This window comes from Anas acuta, chromosome 9, assembly GCF_963932015.1.
Source record: "Anas acuta chromosome 9, bAnaAcu1.1, whole genome shotgun sequence".
Classification (NCBI taxonomy): domain Eukaryota; kingdom Metazoa; phylum Chordata; class Aves; order Anseriformes; family Anatidae; genus Anas; species Anas acuta.
In genome coordinates, this window is record NC_088987.1 from 16,883,173 (window position 1) to 16,901,363 (window position 18,191).

At 43.6% G+C, this 18,191-nt stretch overlaps 2 protein-coding genes across 9 annotated transcripts in view; one reads left to right on the forward strand and one right to left on the reverse strand.

Moving 5' to 3' along the window:
• Nucleotides 1-11,399, reverse strand: part of NGEF (neuronal guanine nucleotide exchange factor) — a 57,293-nt gene extending 45,894 nt beyond the window's left edge. Inside the window, exons 1-2 of one of the 2 annotated variants that reach the window (XM_068692312.1) lie at nucleotides 10,828-11,399; nucleotides 3,948-4,120 (exon numbers count right to left, since the gene is read on the reverse strand). The gene's annotated coding sequence lies outside the window, so the exon portion shown is untranslated. Of the gene's footprint in view, nucleotides 1-3,947; nucleotides 4,239-10,827 lie in introns of those variants that run through there. The other variant, XM_068692313.1, reaches the window with a different exon arrangement.
• Nucleotides 1-17,705, forward strand: part of NEU2 (neuraminidase 2) — a 36,106-nt gene extending 18,401 nt beyond the window's left edge. The window contains exons 1-5 of one of the 7 annotated variants that reach the window (XM_068692324.1): nucleotides 8,918-9,179; nucleotides 9,282-9,392; nucleotides 13,133-13,352; nucleotides 14,660-14,864; nucleotides 16,595-17,705. In XM_068692324.1, coding sequence (XP_068548425.1) covers nucleotides 14,664-14,864; nucleotides 16,595-17,533 — 1,140 coding nt within the window. In that variant the 5' untranslated portion in view covers nucleotides 8,918-9,179; nucleotides 9,282-9,392; nucleotides 13,133-13,352; nucleotides 14,660-14,663 and the 3' untranslated portion in view covers nucleotides 17,534-17,705. Of the gene's footprint in view, nucleotides 1-209; nucleotides 275-8,520; nucleotides 8,835-8,917; nucleotides 9,180-9,215; nucleotides 9,393-13,132; nucleotides 13,353-14,659; nucleotides 14,865-16,594 lie in introns of those variants that run through there. The other 6 variants (XM_068692321.1, XM_068692322.1, XM_068692325.1 and 3 more) reach the window with 6 other exon arrangements.
• The last annotated feature ends 486 nt before the right edge of the window (nucleotides 17,706-18,191 follow it).

The window sequence follows — 18,191 nt, forward strand, 5'->3', positions numbered from 1 at the left end:
GAAGCTATTCTGCATATATGTACATGTACATACATATATATTTAGATCTATAAACACATACAAACACTCTCATCTGTATAGGGAGAGTTAACCTAATTTTTAAAGCACATAGAAGTGGAAATCTACAAGCCCTTCTGGTTTTCATTATAAGTGCTTAAAACTGATTAAACCAAAAGCTGACCTTATTTTTATTCTTTTCCTTAAATTAGTGCACATGCAATGGTGAAAGTACATCCCTGCTTGAAGATTTTGAGAACATCTTGAGAAGTAACAGGTATAAAACTCATTTTGCTCTTCTGACGTCATTGACATATTTCTGTATGCTAAAAAGAACTCCTATCTCTAAGAGAAGCTCCCTTTCCTATTTCCTGCTGGTTATAATAATAATCCTGCTGTTGCTGCCTCTGATGCCATGCCATTCCCTATTTCTGGTTAGAAGTTTTAAGTGAAATTGTCACTAAGTAGCTGTGGTTTTCCAGGTTTATTCTTGGAAGGTAGGTGAATAATTAAAACCAAAACACTGCTTTTCCTAGGAGAGGGGGAGTATATGACTACCCACACAGGACTAGGTGCAAATCACAGGACGTAGCCTCAACAGAAGATAGCAGTGTACTGTGTAAGTACATGAGAAGACCCTTAGCAGCCTGACCAGTGCTCTCTCCTATTTTACAGAGTTGCACATGGGAATTGTGGGTCTGTGTTTCTTTTTGTTTGTTCTCTTCTGTTTGGACCATGCGAAACCTTCTAGTCATGGAAAGAATATAAAACATAAAGTTTAAACTTTGTCCAGAAATGTCACAGCCTCTAAAAATTAAAAGACGGGTTTAGGAAGTTCGGTCTATGATGAAATGACTTAGTCAAGTACATGGTATAGGAAATAATGTCCTGGGCATAATGCCTTGCTGAAAGCAGAGGGGTTTAGTAATACCAGGATACACAAAGAGAGGTTAGCAGATGCCTTGGTTGAAGTTTTTCAAGACAGACTGGTTAGTAAGCAGACAAGCTCAGTGTCCCTGGGGCGGAGAACACCTGTGCTGCTCTTGGGGAAAAAAATAGTGACATCCACTTCTATTTCTAGATTTGCTGGTTGTGTATGAGACACTTGTTAAGGAAGAAATGAGCATGGGTGGTTATTTGAACTGCAGGGGTCAGAACTCAAAGGAGTTTTTTTATACAAAAACATCCACAGAGCGAGGAAAGAAGAGGGCTGAGTTTGTTCATCAAGGAATAGTAGAGCTCTCAGTTTTTCCTCCCCCAGTGGTTATTGGGTGGAGGGCCCAAGGAGTGCCTGTTTGGTGAGTCTGCTTGCAAATTCGTAGCTGCAGGGAAGCCAGAAGTCAGTAAAGACATCAGAATCTTGTTAGCCTGGTTTCTACTGGTTTGAAATGCCAGGCAAGTTTGGAGTGCTGCTCTCCTAGGCTATCCTTGTCAACTGCATCAAGCTAAATGCAAACCTGATGTAAACTGATACTATTCTTACAGCCTGCTACACTGATTCTACAAACTTTTAGCACTCAGGAAAAATATTTGATAGGCAACTCTGGAAATTGTGCAGCAAACAGCATCTGTAATGCAAACTTCTCCAGAATTGTTCTTTTTAGCCTCAAAGGATAAACTCTGGTGGGAAAGGAGGTTTGCAGGACTGCTGCTCCCACTGCAGAGCAGTCTCTTTCTGTTCCAGGACTGGGGTACCAGTTTGGGGCTTTGGCAGTCACATCCAGAAACCCCCATGCTTGCCTCCATTTTGCCTGCTACAGCACTAGACAGTATTGCACTCCAGAAAAACAGGCACCCATGCAGTGCTGTTTGGCTGCAGGAACTCTTCAGTTTTTGTCAAAGTGACACTCTCTTCAATCATGATTATGTAGCTCAGTTTAGGTAGTGGAAGTGCTGTATAAGATCCGCAAAGCTTTTCCTTTCAGATCTTTCCCACTAACAGCAGTTGTTTCATTTCTCTTTCTCCCCAGTTTTTAAGCACAGAAAGAGCAAGGCTGGGATGAGGATAGAAGTCTCATGCCTGTGGCACTGAATTGGCTCCTGTGAGAGCAGACTTCATTTCTCAGCTCTGCTGCAGTTCCCTGAGCAATCTTGAACAAGTCAGGGATTTTCCTTGGTCTTAGATCCCCTTCTCTAGAGTAGGAGTGGTATGCTGTGGTATGTAAGTACTCCTATATTTTTCCCATGATCTTTTTTCTTGGGAGCTACTTGAGCAGGAGTTTAGTACAAGAGAATGAAATAAAGAGAGCCTTATGGGTTCAAAAGAGCTCTGGACAATACTGTAATAATAATAATAATAATAACAACAACAACAACAACAACAACAACAACAACAACAACAACAATAATAATAATAATAATAATAATAATAATAATAATAATAATAATAATAATAATAATAATAATAATAGGTATGACCTGATGACCTGTTTGGGTATTCTCTCTTTTTGTTTTGTTTTATTCATTTGCTATTTCCTATATTTTTAACCCCAAGTGAAAAGCAGACATTTTGTCTAGATTCCTACTTCCTCAGTGTTACTGTGATTCTCCCTAAATTTTAGTTGTGCTGGCTGCAGTTTATTCTAGGAAGGGGTCATTGTTTCAGGAATTGCCCCCTTCTGGAATAGCAAAGTCCAATTTTTGCAGAGTAAGCTAGACCTGTTTTTTCATAGACATCTGATGATTTTGGCTGGGAAAGAGAAGGCAGAGAGGTGCCAAGGTTTCTAGATTGCTTTAGGTTTCACTGAAGCTAGTCCATTTTTCTTATTTTAGATCTAATGGGGGTGCTTCCATGGGGTGCTACTTGGAAACAAAAAATGTTGCCTCCAGGCACTATTGTGGTAAAGATGGTGATATAATTGCCTATAGAAATCATATGACAAGCTACTTCCAAAAGTAGAGTTTTAGTAAAAACCCCAGGCATTGGCCACAGATAATGGTAATTATATAGTTAAAGCATTTTACATTGTCTTGCAAATATCCTCTCCAAATTACAGAAGCCTGGGACAACGTGTTCTTTGTCTCTAGGCTCTTCTTTTCTGTCAATTACTATGCTGTTTCACGCATGCTCTTATATTTACAGTTGGTCTTAAAGTGGATTGGATTTATCAGTCCATGTTGGAGTTTGGGTACAGTGAGACCCGAATAAAAGTTCTGTCCATCTCATAAAGTGAATGTCAGCCAATTAGTCCTTTTTGCAAGTTCAGTGAAACCTTTTAAGATTTTTTTTTTTCATTTGTTTTGGTGCAATTTCCTACTTTCAGCTAAGTCTGGAACTGGCAGACCTACTATAACGGCTGAATCTGTCAATAGGTTAATATCTCAAGAGCTAGCTTGTTCTTAAGAGATTTGAGTCCTTGTTTACTTTGTGCATTTAAAAATATACATAAATGCTGGGATAGAGTTCACAGCTCTAGTGGACTCACAGTAATTGGTCTCCTGAGAGTGAAAGGAAAGATCAGCTAAGGGAAAAGATCAGCCTGGCATTAGGAGGAAAACAGGCTGTTTTTCATATTTCCTGTCTTTATTTTATTTATTTTTTAAAGCAAGATCACACGTAAAAATATGCCAGGAAAAATCACAACTTGTCCTGCCCCTGGAAAAAGACACACAGTTTGGTTGATTGGTTTGGGGGATGTTTGCCGCTTAGTTTGTCACATTAATGCCTGTTTTGTGCAGCCTCAGTCTCCCCTGGCTAGGCTTCCTCCCTGTGGTGGTTTTTATGCCTCTCAAGCTGTGCCAGTGGTGTCTGTCCTTTCCACCAGCCAGTATTTCAACTGTGTCCTGGCTGTGCCCTGTCTGGGTTGCCCAGGACTCCTTCAGGGTGACTTTGCTGGTAGAGCAAAGCTGGTTCTTTCTCAGGCACTGTATTCCTGCCTTTGAGGTTTGTCTGAGGTTTCTTCCTCGGACTGTTCCTCTTCCAGCATCCCCCAGAATAGGATTTTACTCACCTGACTGTCAGGGGCTGAACCGGTGCCTCATTTGCCATCAGGATTAGGTCTGTCCAACAAATCCGGACTAAACTCCCACAAACTGTTAGAAAGTTCCAATTCAGTTCTGAATCCTGATCAGGTGTGTCCTACTGAAGATCGCTGTCCTTCAGTCCTTGTACCTTCTGTCAGTTCTGCTTGAAAGTAAAGTTTCCCTCAGACTTTGTTTGCTCAGTTTCCAGAGTCACAGCAAACACAATTTAAAGGAACAGCTTTCCCTTTATCTAGGTAAGTTAGTACAAACACCCTCTGAATGTCCTTTGCACCACTTGTGCCAAAGGTTTAATGACAGGGCTTTGTTAAACCTCCCATATAAATCTTTAACAGCTGGGTGAAACCTTGGTCTAAATCTGCAAACTCAAATAAGTGGAAACAGTAAATGGTATTTGCTTACACTTTTCAGGCCCACTGGCTGAGCTACTGCTCTTGCTTTACATTATTTACAGGCATATGAGATGCAAAGGCCTCAATGTTTATGACTATTTTTAGGTTGCCTTTTTTTTTTATTTTCATGCATGTTCACATACCTGGGCATTGGGATGGATATAGCAGAGCCAGCCTGGTTTAATTTTAAGGCTTTTTGTATCCGTTCATCCAAAAGCATTATAATTTTCTCCCATGAAATATTTTGATTTTGTGTTCAGGTTGTGCTTACATTTGCTGCTCTTTCAGGTGGGCTTGCTTTCTACTGTCTGAATATCCTTCTGTGAACAGCTTAGGGCCCGATGCCTCGAAGGAATACAGATAAACCTGCACACCTATGCAGTGTTATACTTGGGTAAAACATTTTCCTTGGATAACTAAGCCTGTAGAATGAATGACACTCAGCACCATAGTGCCTGCTGAAGTTGATGCTAGTCTTTCCCATGATTTTTTCTTTTTGAAGTTCACTAAACTTACCAACTGCCTCATCTCCAAATGTTTTAATTGGTCATAGAATTACCCCATTCCTTTTAAAATAGGTTGTATTTTTCCCACGCCCAATCTACTCTGTAGAAATCCAAACGTGTATTCAGTAAAGCTCTGCTCCATCTGTGGTCAGTCATCATAGCCTCATGGTCACCAGTGTCACTATCCCTTTATACCAGCTGAAGGCCTGACCTGGGCATAGAGAGCTGTCAGCAATGAATCCTGTAATGATTAATCAAGGTCACTGTCAGACCTGCGCACTCCTGCTCTGTGAGCTAGTGGGCCACGGGCATGAGGGATGTTCTGGAATTTGGGTTCCCCTATCACAAGAGTCGCTTCAGGGTGAAACTTGCTAGCCTTGTGCTTCAGACTTGTTTATCTGAGTGTCCCCAGAGCTGGCAGGGTACATGAGGCAAGGGATTCCAGTTTTATTGCATTTTTCAGTCATTAAGTTCCTCCAGTTCTCCTGGAGCAACTCCTTATCAACTTTGCTATTTTGAGGACTAAATAAATCATGTTTCTACAGCCTCCTTTCTGTATGTGAATCTTAGCACCTCTCTTTTTGCTTTCCATGTATCTTCATCTTATTACAAAAGTAATATATCTATTTTTTCCATTCCGAATAGAATGGGTGGGGTGAAAAAGTGATGTAATGTGTATCACATGTACGCTAGGCTGTTCATGGGGCAGTGTCTTCCACAGGGGACAAAGGCTGCACTGTGACAAATGCAGAATTCACCGTTTAGTGCCAGAAGGCATCCCAGCCCATTTTAGAGTGATGGTGTTGCCCTTTGGGTAGAGAGAGTAGGGTTTTTTTTCACCCAGGTCTCTCCATGAGGAGCAGAAATCATTTTTAAGAGCTAGGCTATTATTTACTGGGAAAGTAAACACTGAGAGCACAATCCTTTGCTTACTCTTGATAGAAATCAAAGGTAACATAACAGGAGTCACTGGAGAGTAAAATGATGCAAACCCAAAGAGTACCTGCTCCTCATACCTGTTGCTCTCACAACTGATAAGGATAGCGAGGCAGTGGCTTTGAATGTGCGCAACTGCTCATTTCTGTAATGAGGTGGAATTGAAAAAAAAGCACAGAACAAAACAGGAAGATGTTCCCTTGTCCAAAGAATCCTCTTTTCCAAAATTCTCTGCTATTAGCACTTGTGTGAGTTACATTCGTTATTATTAATTTGACCTTTTATTGTTTTATTTTGATTTGTTTTTCCTGACAGCACAGACATTCATTCAGCCATCAGGTCCATAGGACTTACGTTCTGCACAAACGATACCATATTCCCTAATGTCTGGGGGGCAGCCCATAGGATTTCAACTAAAAATTTGCAAAGCTGTGTAATTGCTCTCTCATATGGCCTAGCTCCATATAAGACATCTTGATTTTAACTTTAGCTGACTGATGACAGCTGCTACACTCTGTAGCTTAGCCATAAATACTGAATTACCTGTGCCAGGCTTGCCTTTCTAGTAGTTTAACAAACCAATAGATTCAGGTTTAAATATTTTGCAAGGGAAATACACACTGATAGTTTTTGATGGACTAGGTGTCACTCTCATTAAATGTAGCATCTCTTGTTTTCTTATTTATTTGCTTTCACATATGCTCACCAGTACGAGCATATGAAATATGAATTCTTAGCCTTCCTTTGCAGCTATTGCTATATCTTTCCTGCGAGGTGGCACCTGAAATTGAGCTTGGTTGTCCAAATGCAAATGCTCCATTGTTCAGTATTCTCTCATTACATTATCTTCTGCATTATTTTTATATCCTCTTATTAATGCACCCACACACCCCATTTGCATTTTTTAACCTTTTTTAAAACATTTTCATTACAACAATCAGATGTAATGGCAATGAAGTAAGTTGGGAATAATAGAAGTGACGAGTTTGATTCTCCCTAGACCTATACTCATTTTAAACTTCATTGTGCCACCGGTTTTGATTTACCCCAGCAGGAAGCAGGGGGATCAAACCCAGCACATCTACACAGAGAAATCCATGTTTTGTAGCCAGCAAGGAATGGTTTTATAAAATAGTTACAGCACACAACATGCTGTTTGGTGAAAGCACCACTGTCAGGAAGGAAGGTGGCCTTTTTGCAGAGGACTGCAGTGCGGGCTGGGGTCTGAGAGCAGCGCTGGGGGCCTGGATGCTGTCTGCAAGCACTCGGTGATGGCTGTGCCAGGGAAGCACCACGGGGCGCCCACCTGCTGGCTGTGTGGTTGCCCTGCACGGGCACTGGGGTTCATCTCACAACAGGACTAAGCTTGCATTTTTTGCCTGGGGAGTGGTTTTTAGCCTTTCCAGGCTGTTACTCTCTGAACAGCCATGTCTGCTACTGACTGGCTGTTTCTGCCAGGGGAGATGGGGCTCTTGCTTTGGGAGGGAGGGTAAAGACATGTGGGGACAGGGAGCTGGGTGACAGGAGGTGGCAAGGGCACAGCCACCCTACCATGCACGTGCTGCCAGTGTAGAGCAGGGAACCACTGGCACCACAACACTCACTATGAGCCATGCTCTGGACTTCCCACCCTGAGGAGAGGTGGACAGCCAGTTTTAAGCTGCGGCCAGGCAAAGTGAGTTCTGTGAAACAAACAAGCATTCATGGTCTGGCTGGCTGCAGAAGCTGTGCGTGACTCAGAGCACCACCTGAGCAACACTGCTGTTAGCCAGGGAGCAGAGAAAAGGTGAAGAAATCCACAAAGCAATCATTCATGTCTCACTCTGGCAGGCAGTGTCTTAGCAGCGTCTTTGGTGTCTTTCTTCCTTTCTTAATTGTTTCTGCTTAGCTTGACTCTGGATTTTCTCCAGGACTCACTGGTAGAAGTTAACATCTCGTGGATATCAATGCCATTGTCTGGAGGGGTTTTTCCTTGCATTGACTATTGTGTGATTCCAGATATAACAGCAAGATACAAATGCCCTCAGGCTTCTTTTGTGTCTCTGTTAAGGCAATACTTTACTTGCCCAGTTAAGGCAAGGTTCATAAATACAGGGTGTGGTTTTACAATACAGCTAATTTGATCTAATGGCCAGCTGCCAGAGAGGTGAATCTATGTCTCCTGTCAACAGCTTCATACTCCTCCTCCCTCCCCTGCTGCTTGTCTGACTCCTGCTGACGTAGTCCAGGACAGTGACCCAGCAGAAAGCTGTTCACTTTTTTTTTTTTTTTTTTTCTGGATTAGTTTTCTGTCAGACTGTCATCCTCTGATGGCTTGCCAAGGTAAGATGAGCATCAGTACTGGCACGAGAAGGGATGCAGGGTTGCTTAAGAGAGAGGGAAGATGGTAATACAGAAGCATTTAATTAAATTGCTTGGTCGTAAATCAACACCTTAGCAACTCTCTATTTGGCTTGCACAGATCAAAACCACAACTGCTGTCAAGTGGGTAGACTTTGCTTCCTCCTTTTTCTTTACTAGCAAGATCTATTTGCAGGATTATTATTATTATTTTCCCAATAATCTCAGAGCCAAGAAGTGTTAATGGCAGCAATGGAAACACAGCAGAGAAAACATAAAGGAAGAGAAACAGCCAGGAATGGGAAAGGTGAGGCAAGGCTGTCCCTGACAGCAGCAGCACCACATTACATCAGTAGTACAAGGTAGTCATGAAGTCAATTTGCTTGGCTACTCCCAGCAGTAGCAGCTGCAGGTGCTGCCCCTAAGCTCACACCTGGGAGAAGGGCTGGTGCTGTCCTCTTCTCCCTCAGCCTCCCACCACGTGTTGGGACCCTATGCTCATACTCGCCCCTCCTTTTTTCTGCTTGACTGTGCCTATTGATTCATTGACTGCAGCTGCTGGTGTGAAGTTTGGCTGCTGGGAGCTGCATCCGTATGCAGTAGCATGCTCCTCTACTGCTGCCTGGGTGCCCCTGTGTCAGTCCATCCCTTCATCCAGAAACAGCACGCTGATGGATGCCAGGTGGGTAGAGCCAGCAGAGGGATATGTCAGCTTGTCACAGCACCCTTGCTCCCTGGTTATAACCATTTTCTGGGGTCTTGTGGCAAGCTTTCATGGAGCTCCAGAGCACTCTGAGAGGCAACGTGCTGGGACTGGAGGAACTTACCCCTCCTCAGCACAAGGGGACAAGAAGAGCAGGAAAGGACAGGCAGGAGTGAACTGCGTAACCATTACCAACAACAGCTATTTTGTAGTCCTGTCAATCCATGCAGATAGAAATAAGTCGTTTAATTACTACAGTCATTTAAAAATCTTTCCCTCGCATTTGTCCAGCTCAGATGGAACCTCCCCTTGTATGCAAAACAGGTTTGCCATTTAAATATCGGCTTGTGTATACATGCCAGCTGCTAGCTCTTCCTGGGGGATCCGAGACAGCTGACATCGCTGCCAATATAAATAATTTTGCAGGTTGGAGACTAGTTGGTAGGAGTGTGGTGAACCTCCCTTTTATCGTATCCAATAAGAGTGCTTTTTTCCTTTACTTTTGACGTGACTTCCAGGAGGCACAGAGTGAAAGAGGTATTTCATTTTTTTTTTTTTCCTCTCCATATCAGTGGGTATTACTGGGAGCTAAAAAGCTAAATACTACACTTTTTTTCGGTTCTAAAAAGCTAAATACTACGGTTTTTTTTCGGTTCAGGTTGGAGTACAGTCTGTGTAGTCCTCCACCAATCATATGCTATGAAAAATAATGCTGTTTCATGTAATTCCTCTGTACTGCTCAGAAAACCTGTGTCTTAAAGCACAGGAGCTTCTGCCAGGCTGAACCACAAGGTTTTGAAAGCAGAACTTGACCCATTGTTTAGGAAAGCAATGACTGAGGAGGCTGAAAATCCCCTTGTAGGTGTGGTATGAAGTCTTTACCACAAGAAAAACTTTGCTTCTAGTGTAGTTAAAAAGTTTAATCCAGCTGGCAGCTGGATTAAAGTAATTCCAGCTCTGTGCCTTTTCAGTTTTGAATTTTGAATGTTTTAAACAGTCATGTGCTTAAAGTTTATTGCTTGACAGGTGTCACTGATAGCTCTACTTTCTGACCTTGCACTGAGGCTGGTTTATTTATTGGTGCTGCCCGGCTTGTTAAGGAATCCCATGATCTAGATTTAGTGTAGGATGTGCTCTAGGGGCTTGAGAAGGCTGGAATAGCTCTCTGGCGCTGGCTTTCAGCGGAAATAGGTACAGGCACTCTGTTTAGCTAGGAGGGAAGGCTTGCACGTTGAAATACGCTGTGTAGCAAGCATTTTAGAAGCAAACTGGATCTCCTATTTCTTAGCCCTGTACAACTGGAACATGGCTTCTCCTGGCCCATTTCCATGCAGTATTCTAATGGAAGTGTCATCTTTTTTTAAATGAAACACTGTGTGTGTGTGTGTATATATATATATATATATTTCAGGATAGTGCTCAGCTGGCTTCTATAAGCTTGGAACATGCTGCAAGCCCAGGTCTGATGTTGAGCAGAGAAGGACAGATTCCTGTGCTTGTACTGAAAAGCAGAATTTTAGTTGGCTTTTGAACTTGACTTTCTCAGGTTCTTTTGTTTGTGTTCCTTGCCCCCTCTTCCCCAAACCTCCCTGGCTAGGTTTGGTTGGTTGGCTGGGATCTATCTACATTCCTCCAGGAACAAACTGACTCCTGCACAGAGCAGCAGGGCACCCTGATGGGGATCAGGAGATGGAGTTCAGTTTATTACCTTATTTCTGCTGCTTTGTTTTTAAAGACCTACTGCCTTTTTGTTGTGGATTTGAACTTGTTAACGACAGTTTTTTGTAGTAGCTGAGGTCAGTGGAAATGTTATCCTTTTTAGTCACTCTTCTTGGAGAGGGTTAAAATAATCATGGAAGGAATTACCCTCTTCTGTATTTAAAAAGATCAAAACAACAAAAACCAAGCAAAACAAACTAAACAGCAAACCATGTAAGCTGCCTTGAAGGAGAGAAGTGGAAGGAACAAATACCTGATCTTGGTGCTTGCCAGAACCTATCCCTTACTGCAGCTTGGGCTCCTTCTTCCAGCTTCCTCCTTCTTCCACCATGCTTTTCTTTCTGCACAGTTCTGCTTGGAAGCAGGGTACTGGATCTCAGGGCAGCAACTTCCCCAGTGCATTGGAGAGGAATTGCAAGTAAATGTCAATAATCCCTGAACAGAATGTTTCTCAAGGGTAAGCCTGGGAAGTAAATTCAGAACTCCAGTAGATACCAAAAAACAGGAGGCAATACTGGTTTAATGGCTGCATGACAAATTTGCCTTCTCCCCGTTAGTTTCTCTGTCATCCACAAAGAGGTTATCAGTGACCTCTCAGGAAATAAATTACTGTGTCAACTCCACTTCTCCTTCTGTGCCCATTTACCTCACAAAAGTACAGCTAACTTTTCTCCCAAGGTAATCAAATTGATACAAGTCGGAGCAATTACTTGCAAGTTGTGTGCAGCTCTCCAATCTCCTGCTTGTAGTTCAGGCCTCTGTTCCTAGAAGGCTGGTGTGGTTTTCTTTTCCCCCTCCAGATATAGCTCTTGGTCTGTCAAAAGACACTGCTGTGGTCTGCAAACTTTGTCTTGACGGTGTTCTTATATCAATGCTGGCTGCAGTGCAACCACTTTCTTCTTCCTCGCAGGCCAGCCAGTGTTATTTCAGTAGGAATAGGATAGCATCAGGGACACATGCGTTCCTTGACAATCTAATCCTGGAGAGGCTGGCGTGTCAGATTTGAATTCTTGCGGCGCTGGAGTGTGAGCTTTTGAACACTCCTCATGTGGCTGTTCTGTTCAAGATTTGCTGTTCTGTTGATGATTTGCTAATTTTACTTCTCTCTTATTTAGGATAGTGTAGCCAGTGTTTTTACCTTTGAAAATGGGTAGAGGTCAAGAGAAAAATCAGTTCTTTTCAACTGGCTGGAGAATAACTAAAGCAGCCTTTTTATTTTTATTATTATTATTAAATAAATATTAAGAGCTTTAAGCTATTTAAAGATTCTGCATTTTTTATTTTGTGTGAAACTCAAGCTGCTGTGACTCAGTCTCTGCTTGAGGATCCACTGCAAAAGAAGATAGAAGAAGTTGAATACTGACTTTTAAGTGCGTCTGAAAAAGGATGGAAGAGTTTCTCTGCAGGTGGATACAGTGTGTGTATGCATACAGGCATAACATGCACACTGTGTGTGGGGTACACACGTCCCTGTCTAGTCTGAACAGATGCCACTCGGTCCCAGAATTTTCCTCAGCTGCAGTGGGTGCTGTGTCCAACAGCTGTTCCCAGCCCTCGAACATCCCACCTTCCCTCACTCCCCAATTAGCACTAAGAGGAACAGAAGAGCATTGTGGCGTGCACACTGAGCATCCTGCAGAGGGGCCAAGAGCATGGGGAGAGATGCCTGTAGGGGACAGGATCATACAGGAGGGGCTAGGCTGCAGTGGGCTGTTCTGCTCCCACTGCCACGCTGCAGCACAGCCTCTGTGGCACTGGTCTTTCAGCTCTGCCTCAGGGGTTCATGGGGGTGGCCCACATCTCTCTCTTTTTTTTATTTTCTTTTTTTTTTTTTTTCTTTTCTCCCCCATTGTCCCTTGCCCTGCCCTCAAGAAGGATTTCAGTATCGGGATGGCACCATGAGCAGGAATCTTAGGGAACCTGTGCTGCAGTAGACAGGCTGACTAATATCCCTTTAAATAATCTCCCTTTAAATAGTCTGGAAGTACTCTGGTGAGCTTCTGTTTCAGGAACCATGAGAACAGCCACGGCTGCAGTCTGTATAAATAGCCAGATCCATGCTGCTCTGTAGCGAACAACACAGTTATTTGTTCTAGGACAGTCTTCCTATTTTCTTCATGGCGTTGCATGGAGAGCTGAGATCAAATCTGTGGTAATGTTTCTGTACAGAGGCTGCTGCACTGGAAGTGGCAGTGAGGAGGGAGCAGCTACCCCTTGGAGATGGACTTCTCTCCCCTGTGGCTTTGCATCTGAGCAGCAACGGTGCTGGGGCTGGCTAGGGTCTGTACAGCTGGCTTTAGCTAAAAGAGTGCAGTTAGGACCCTCTGATCGGTGCTGTAAGTTTAAGAAATTCATGTGTGTTCATAGCATCTGAAAGGTGAAAGCAAGGAGTAATTGAATGCTCGCTGCCTAGCTGTGGATCTGGATAGAGCATAACGTGATGGTCCTGGCTGAGAACAAACTGCTTATCTGCATTGTCTGAACTCAGTAATCTGCACTGTAAAAGAAATTTGTTAATCAAGTCTGTGCTAGGCTAGCTAATTCTTTTTTCTTCTAAGATGGAAGAGCAAAAATTGATCTCCAGGTAGATATGTGCTTTCTGCAGCTGCTTAAGCAACCTTCAGTTTGTCTCCATCTGGTCCTGAATTATCAAGACAGACTTCAAAAACATGAGGATCTGATACACAGCCAATAGCCACTATAGCACTTTCCTATTTATCTAAATCGTGGAGAATCCTCAACGCTCAAGACAGCATTGCAAGTCTTGCCTCAGCTGAGGTAGGAGGCATTTGAATTTCTTACTCATAGTGTATTGTCATCTTATCCTTGCCATCCTACCCACTCAATGCGTCAGAGATCTAAGGCCTGTTTTTTTTTTTTTTTTCTGAATTTTGTTTTTATTTTATTCCCCATCCCCCCAGCATCTCCGCTGAGCTGAGGATATTCAGGCCTTCAGTTTCTTCTGCATTGTGTCAGAGGTCCTTTTTCTTCCCTCTTTCCCCTCCACTCTGCTCAGATGTAATTCCCCTGAGCCAGTGGGTTTTTGCCAGGGTAAATCAGTTATCAGGAGAGGCTTGGTGCAACAGGACAGACAGATGAGTGGATCCAAGGGGAGGAAGAGAGACAATATGCAGACATGGCACAGACCAGGTCCATAGAGGCAGCTTCCCTAGTGTCCCCTCATGATTGCTTTCTTCCCTAATGTTGCTTTTAAGTCACTGTACAGATGACAAGTGTCCCACCTGATGTGTTACCAGCTCCATATTGCTGATGACTTTATTTCCAAGTTCTTTGAGGCCCTTAGGAACATGTTCATGGCCCTGTAAGACCTCATGTCTGCTTCAGGCAAGCAGTGGCCTTTCCCCTTCTAATGAGAAACCTGCAGAACCCAGTACGTAAGTCTAATTCTCCTGCCTTGCGCCTCTCATGGTACGCTCAGATGTCTTACATCCAGTTGGTTGACACCTTCCAGTTTCACCATTTAGACACCTTTCAGACTGTTCTTTCATCTTATGAGGGAGGATGTTCTCTTTTTCTTTTCTTCATGCTCAGTGCTTACCATCGTCAAATAGGGGCATGGCTGTGGCCGTGGATTGCCTTGCTATGTTGTCATTATGGGGTTCGAAGTTCATATTTGGCAAAGTTCATATTTGGATATTGGAAACACCATCAACAAAAATAGTAATGTTCTTCTGAGGCAAAATACTAAAATGTTTGATTATCAACAATCTTCTGAATTTCAAAGCAACCCCCCAAAAATCCCAGCTTCTGAATTTCATTAAAAAGAAAAAACAAACTACAGACAGATTTTTAATTAACTGTAATTAGTCTACTTAACCCCAGGAAGATTAACCAGTCTGTTTCTGGGGTAGGTCTGGTCTGTGTGGCCAGCTACAATGCAACATGTGGATTCTGTTTAGAGGAGCACAAGAAAAAGACGAAAGTGAAAGCAGCAGAAGTTGCATTTAACTGCATGTCGGGTCCCGCTGAGCAGGGAGGGCAGAAAGCAGTGGAATCTGCTCCTGTCAAGCTTTGATAGGCTAAGTGTGGGTTAAAATGCAGTGTGTTTTGTCTTCTTTCCCTAGCGTGATGGCTTCAATTCCTGTGCTGAAGCAAGAGACGTTGTTCCGGAACAGTACATGGAGCTACCGAATTCCAGCCCTGCTCTACCTGCCACGTTTCAGCATCATACTGGCATTTGCTGAAGAACGAGAGGATGTGGTAGATGAACATGCCAAGCTGATAGCGATGCGCAGAGGCATGTATGACCCAACCACGCACCATGTTCAGGTACCAGACTGGGGAGGAAATGGGGAGACTGTCCAGCCATATTGCTGCCCTGTCCCAAATGAGTTGAATGGGTCTGCTTTCTCCACTGTAGCTAAACCGTTTTACTTCTCCCAGATGTAAGAGACAAGCCGACCTTTTGGTAATGCATGTGTCTTTATGACTGCTGGGATTCAACCCCAAGACTGGGCAGTTGTTGAGGGACTGAAGTGGAGCAGGTACAGTAGGTTTTCTGGGGATGACTCTGACCCATCTCTGCAGAAGCAGAGAGGGGCAAGGGCAAAAGTCCTGTTGCAATAGTAAAGATGTGGAAAAGAGGCAGAAATGAGGAGTATCACAGGGATGGGGAGCAGTGAATTAGCGATTAGTGACTATTTTTTTAATTCATCTTTTTAGAACTAATTCCTGGTTTAAAAAACAATTGAGAACAGCTAGTCTCCCCACGCAAAAGAGTGTCGTCTGGTTTGTCTGTGCCAGTGAATTGGCTACCTTATTAATCTACCAGTTATTACTAACAGTTATCTTGCTGGGTGACTGGGGGTGGTGGATACTCTATTTATAATCATTTCTTGCATTTGCAAATGCATTAATGTCTTTGGGGGGGGGGGAGGGGGAAAGTAATTTTTCTATTCCAATCCTTCACCAGTGACTGTCTTAGACTATAGACTCTTAAGAGCTGGAGTCTGCCTAGCAGAAGCAGCCTCTGAGCACACCTGCAGTGTTGTACCATTCAGGTAACACCTTGTGTAACCCCTGTAATTCAGTTAAGTAGGGCTCAGTTGGTCATAAGCTCAGTAATTTGTGTTCACATGCTAGGGTTTCTTAAAATGGAAATATTAAATATTCCCCCCAAAAAGTTAATACTGGTTGAATAGACAAAGATAAGACATAAGCAAAAAGTGTAATCAGCAAGTCAGGGTAGAAAAGCTAATTAGTATAATCTTATTGGAAAACACTGCTTCTTTTACCAAACCAATAACTCTATGTAGGAATAATTTTCTAATTGCCATGTTGGTGTTTGAAATGTGGTTGTATTATATGCTATTCATGTAAAGAAAGGTGGGGCTTGGAGGGTTGGCATGCTTGTTCTGCAACCTATTTTCTGTGTGATGTTGGACAACTCGGTCCAAATTTCCACCCCAGGGTGTGTAATGCCACATGATCAGCTCCAGCAAGGTGTCTCACTGCAGGCTGCCACGGATCAAAATGGAGAAGCAGAAGTCTTAATGCAAATGGGTTTGTCAGCATCCAGTATACTTCAAAAGGATTCAGTTATTTACATGACTTCCTGAGAAGCACTGACAGAGTGCAGGGTCTACAAGCACATTTTAACCACATTTTATATGTCTGTGTCATATGTATATATAAATGCTTGTGAGAATTCCTTAAAATTCAGTTAGCGTAGTTTTTTTTAACAGTGTAGTCAGACACCAGCTGCATGGAGATGTGGAGTTATCAGCTCCTCAGTGAGCTGTAATTTAAACAGGACGTAACCCACCTGTTTGATGAAGCGCATGAGCACTGCATCATCCAAATAAACTTAATTTATTTTAATTTACATTTGGTGGTGCTGGTATGTTGGCTGCCTGTTTCTTGCTCTGTCTTCAAACTTGCTCATTCTGTGCTGTTCTCAAACTCTTCTGTAACTTTTATCTGGGCATACTTGCACTGCAACCTGGATTTACCTGTAACAGTGTGTTTCATTCTTGTCTCCCTTCACGTGGCCCTGGCAGTGGAGTAGCATGGAGACCATTGTCAGTGCGCAGCTGAAAGATCACCGCTCTATGAATCCCTGTCCTGTTTATGACGAGGTCTCAGGGAAACTGATCCTGTTCTTCATAGCCGTCCCAGGAAAGATCTCTGAGCAGCACCAGCTCAGGACGAAGACCAACCTGGTGCGTCTCTGCTACATCACTAGCATGGACCAAGGACGCACCTGGAGCACTGTCCAGGATATCACCGAGGGTACCATTAGCTCCGAGTACAAGAACTGGGCCACCTTCGCAGTGGGGCCAGGCCACGGATTACAGCTGCTCAATGAGGCCCGGAGCCTTGTGATTCCTGCCTATGCCTATCGTATCCTTGACCCTAAGCAGCACCCCACCCCTCACGCCTTCTGCTTCATCAGCTCTGACCATGGGACGACATGGGAGATGGGGAACTTTGTGGGGAAGGAGAGTGCGGTGGAGTGCCAGGTAGCTGAGGTACACACCTGTGGCAGGAGGGTGCTCTACTGCAACGCAAGGAGCAGCAAGGGAGCGAGAATCCAGGCCGTCAGCTACAACCACGGGGTGGATTTTGAGGGAGGCCAACGGGTTGAAATGCTTGTAGAGCCTCCCTTTGGATGTCATGGAAGTGTTACTGCCTTCCCACCTCCCCGTGATGCCAGGTGCCAAGATAGTTGGTTGCTCTACACTCATCCTACAGACCCAAAGGGTCGAAGAGATTTAGGAATTTACCTCAATAAAACCCCTTTAAACCCAGAACAGTGGACAAAACCAAGCATCCTCTTCAAGGGTTTATGTGCTTATTCAGATCTGCAGTACATGGGGGTTGGGCCAGATGGCTCACCCTTGTTCTCCTGCCTTTTTGAATATGGGACTCAACAGCAATGTGAAGAGATAATATTTGTAATGTTCACTCTGAAGCAAGCCTTCCCATCTGAGTGCTGAGTCTTGAGCCTTTTCAGCGGGATCCATCTGAAAACCACCTTTGCTGGTGCTTCTTTTCACTGTCACTTCTCATCTTTCAGCAAAAAGGTTTTTGTATTTTGTGCACCATTGGTTTGCCATTGGCTTGTACCATTTGTAGATTACGAAGTCTATTAAACATACTAAAACTAAACGTTTTTTTTTTTTTTTTTTTTTTTCCCTTGCCTGTTCTCCCACCTCACTTTTCCCTTTGGCTGCTATTTTAAACATCACATGCTCAAAGCAAGCATGACTTTTGCATGGGGTCTCTCGCCTTAAGGCCTCCAACAGCCTTGCCTAGGGATATGCCTGCTGATGGCTCAGGGACTGCCTGAGATTAGGGGGTAGCAGTGTTGTGCTGAGCTGTATTTAGTAAATTGTGGGGGAAGTACTGGAAAGGACACTGCCTTTCTGCCTGTATCCGCTGTTATTTTCAGAAAGCTGTTTGGGCCCTGATTAGGTGTACTTCTTGCAGTCAGTGTCGTACTTGCTAGCAGCTCTACCTTTCAGGGCTTGCTGTCTTACAAGTTCAGAAAGGCCATGGGATGCCATTGTCTTGAAATATTCCCAGCCCTTATTATTTCCCACTTCTGCACTGGATTTGGGGTTGCTGTGTTGAGTTCCCAGGCTACTCAGGGAC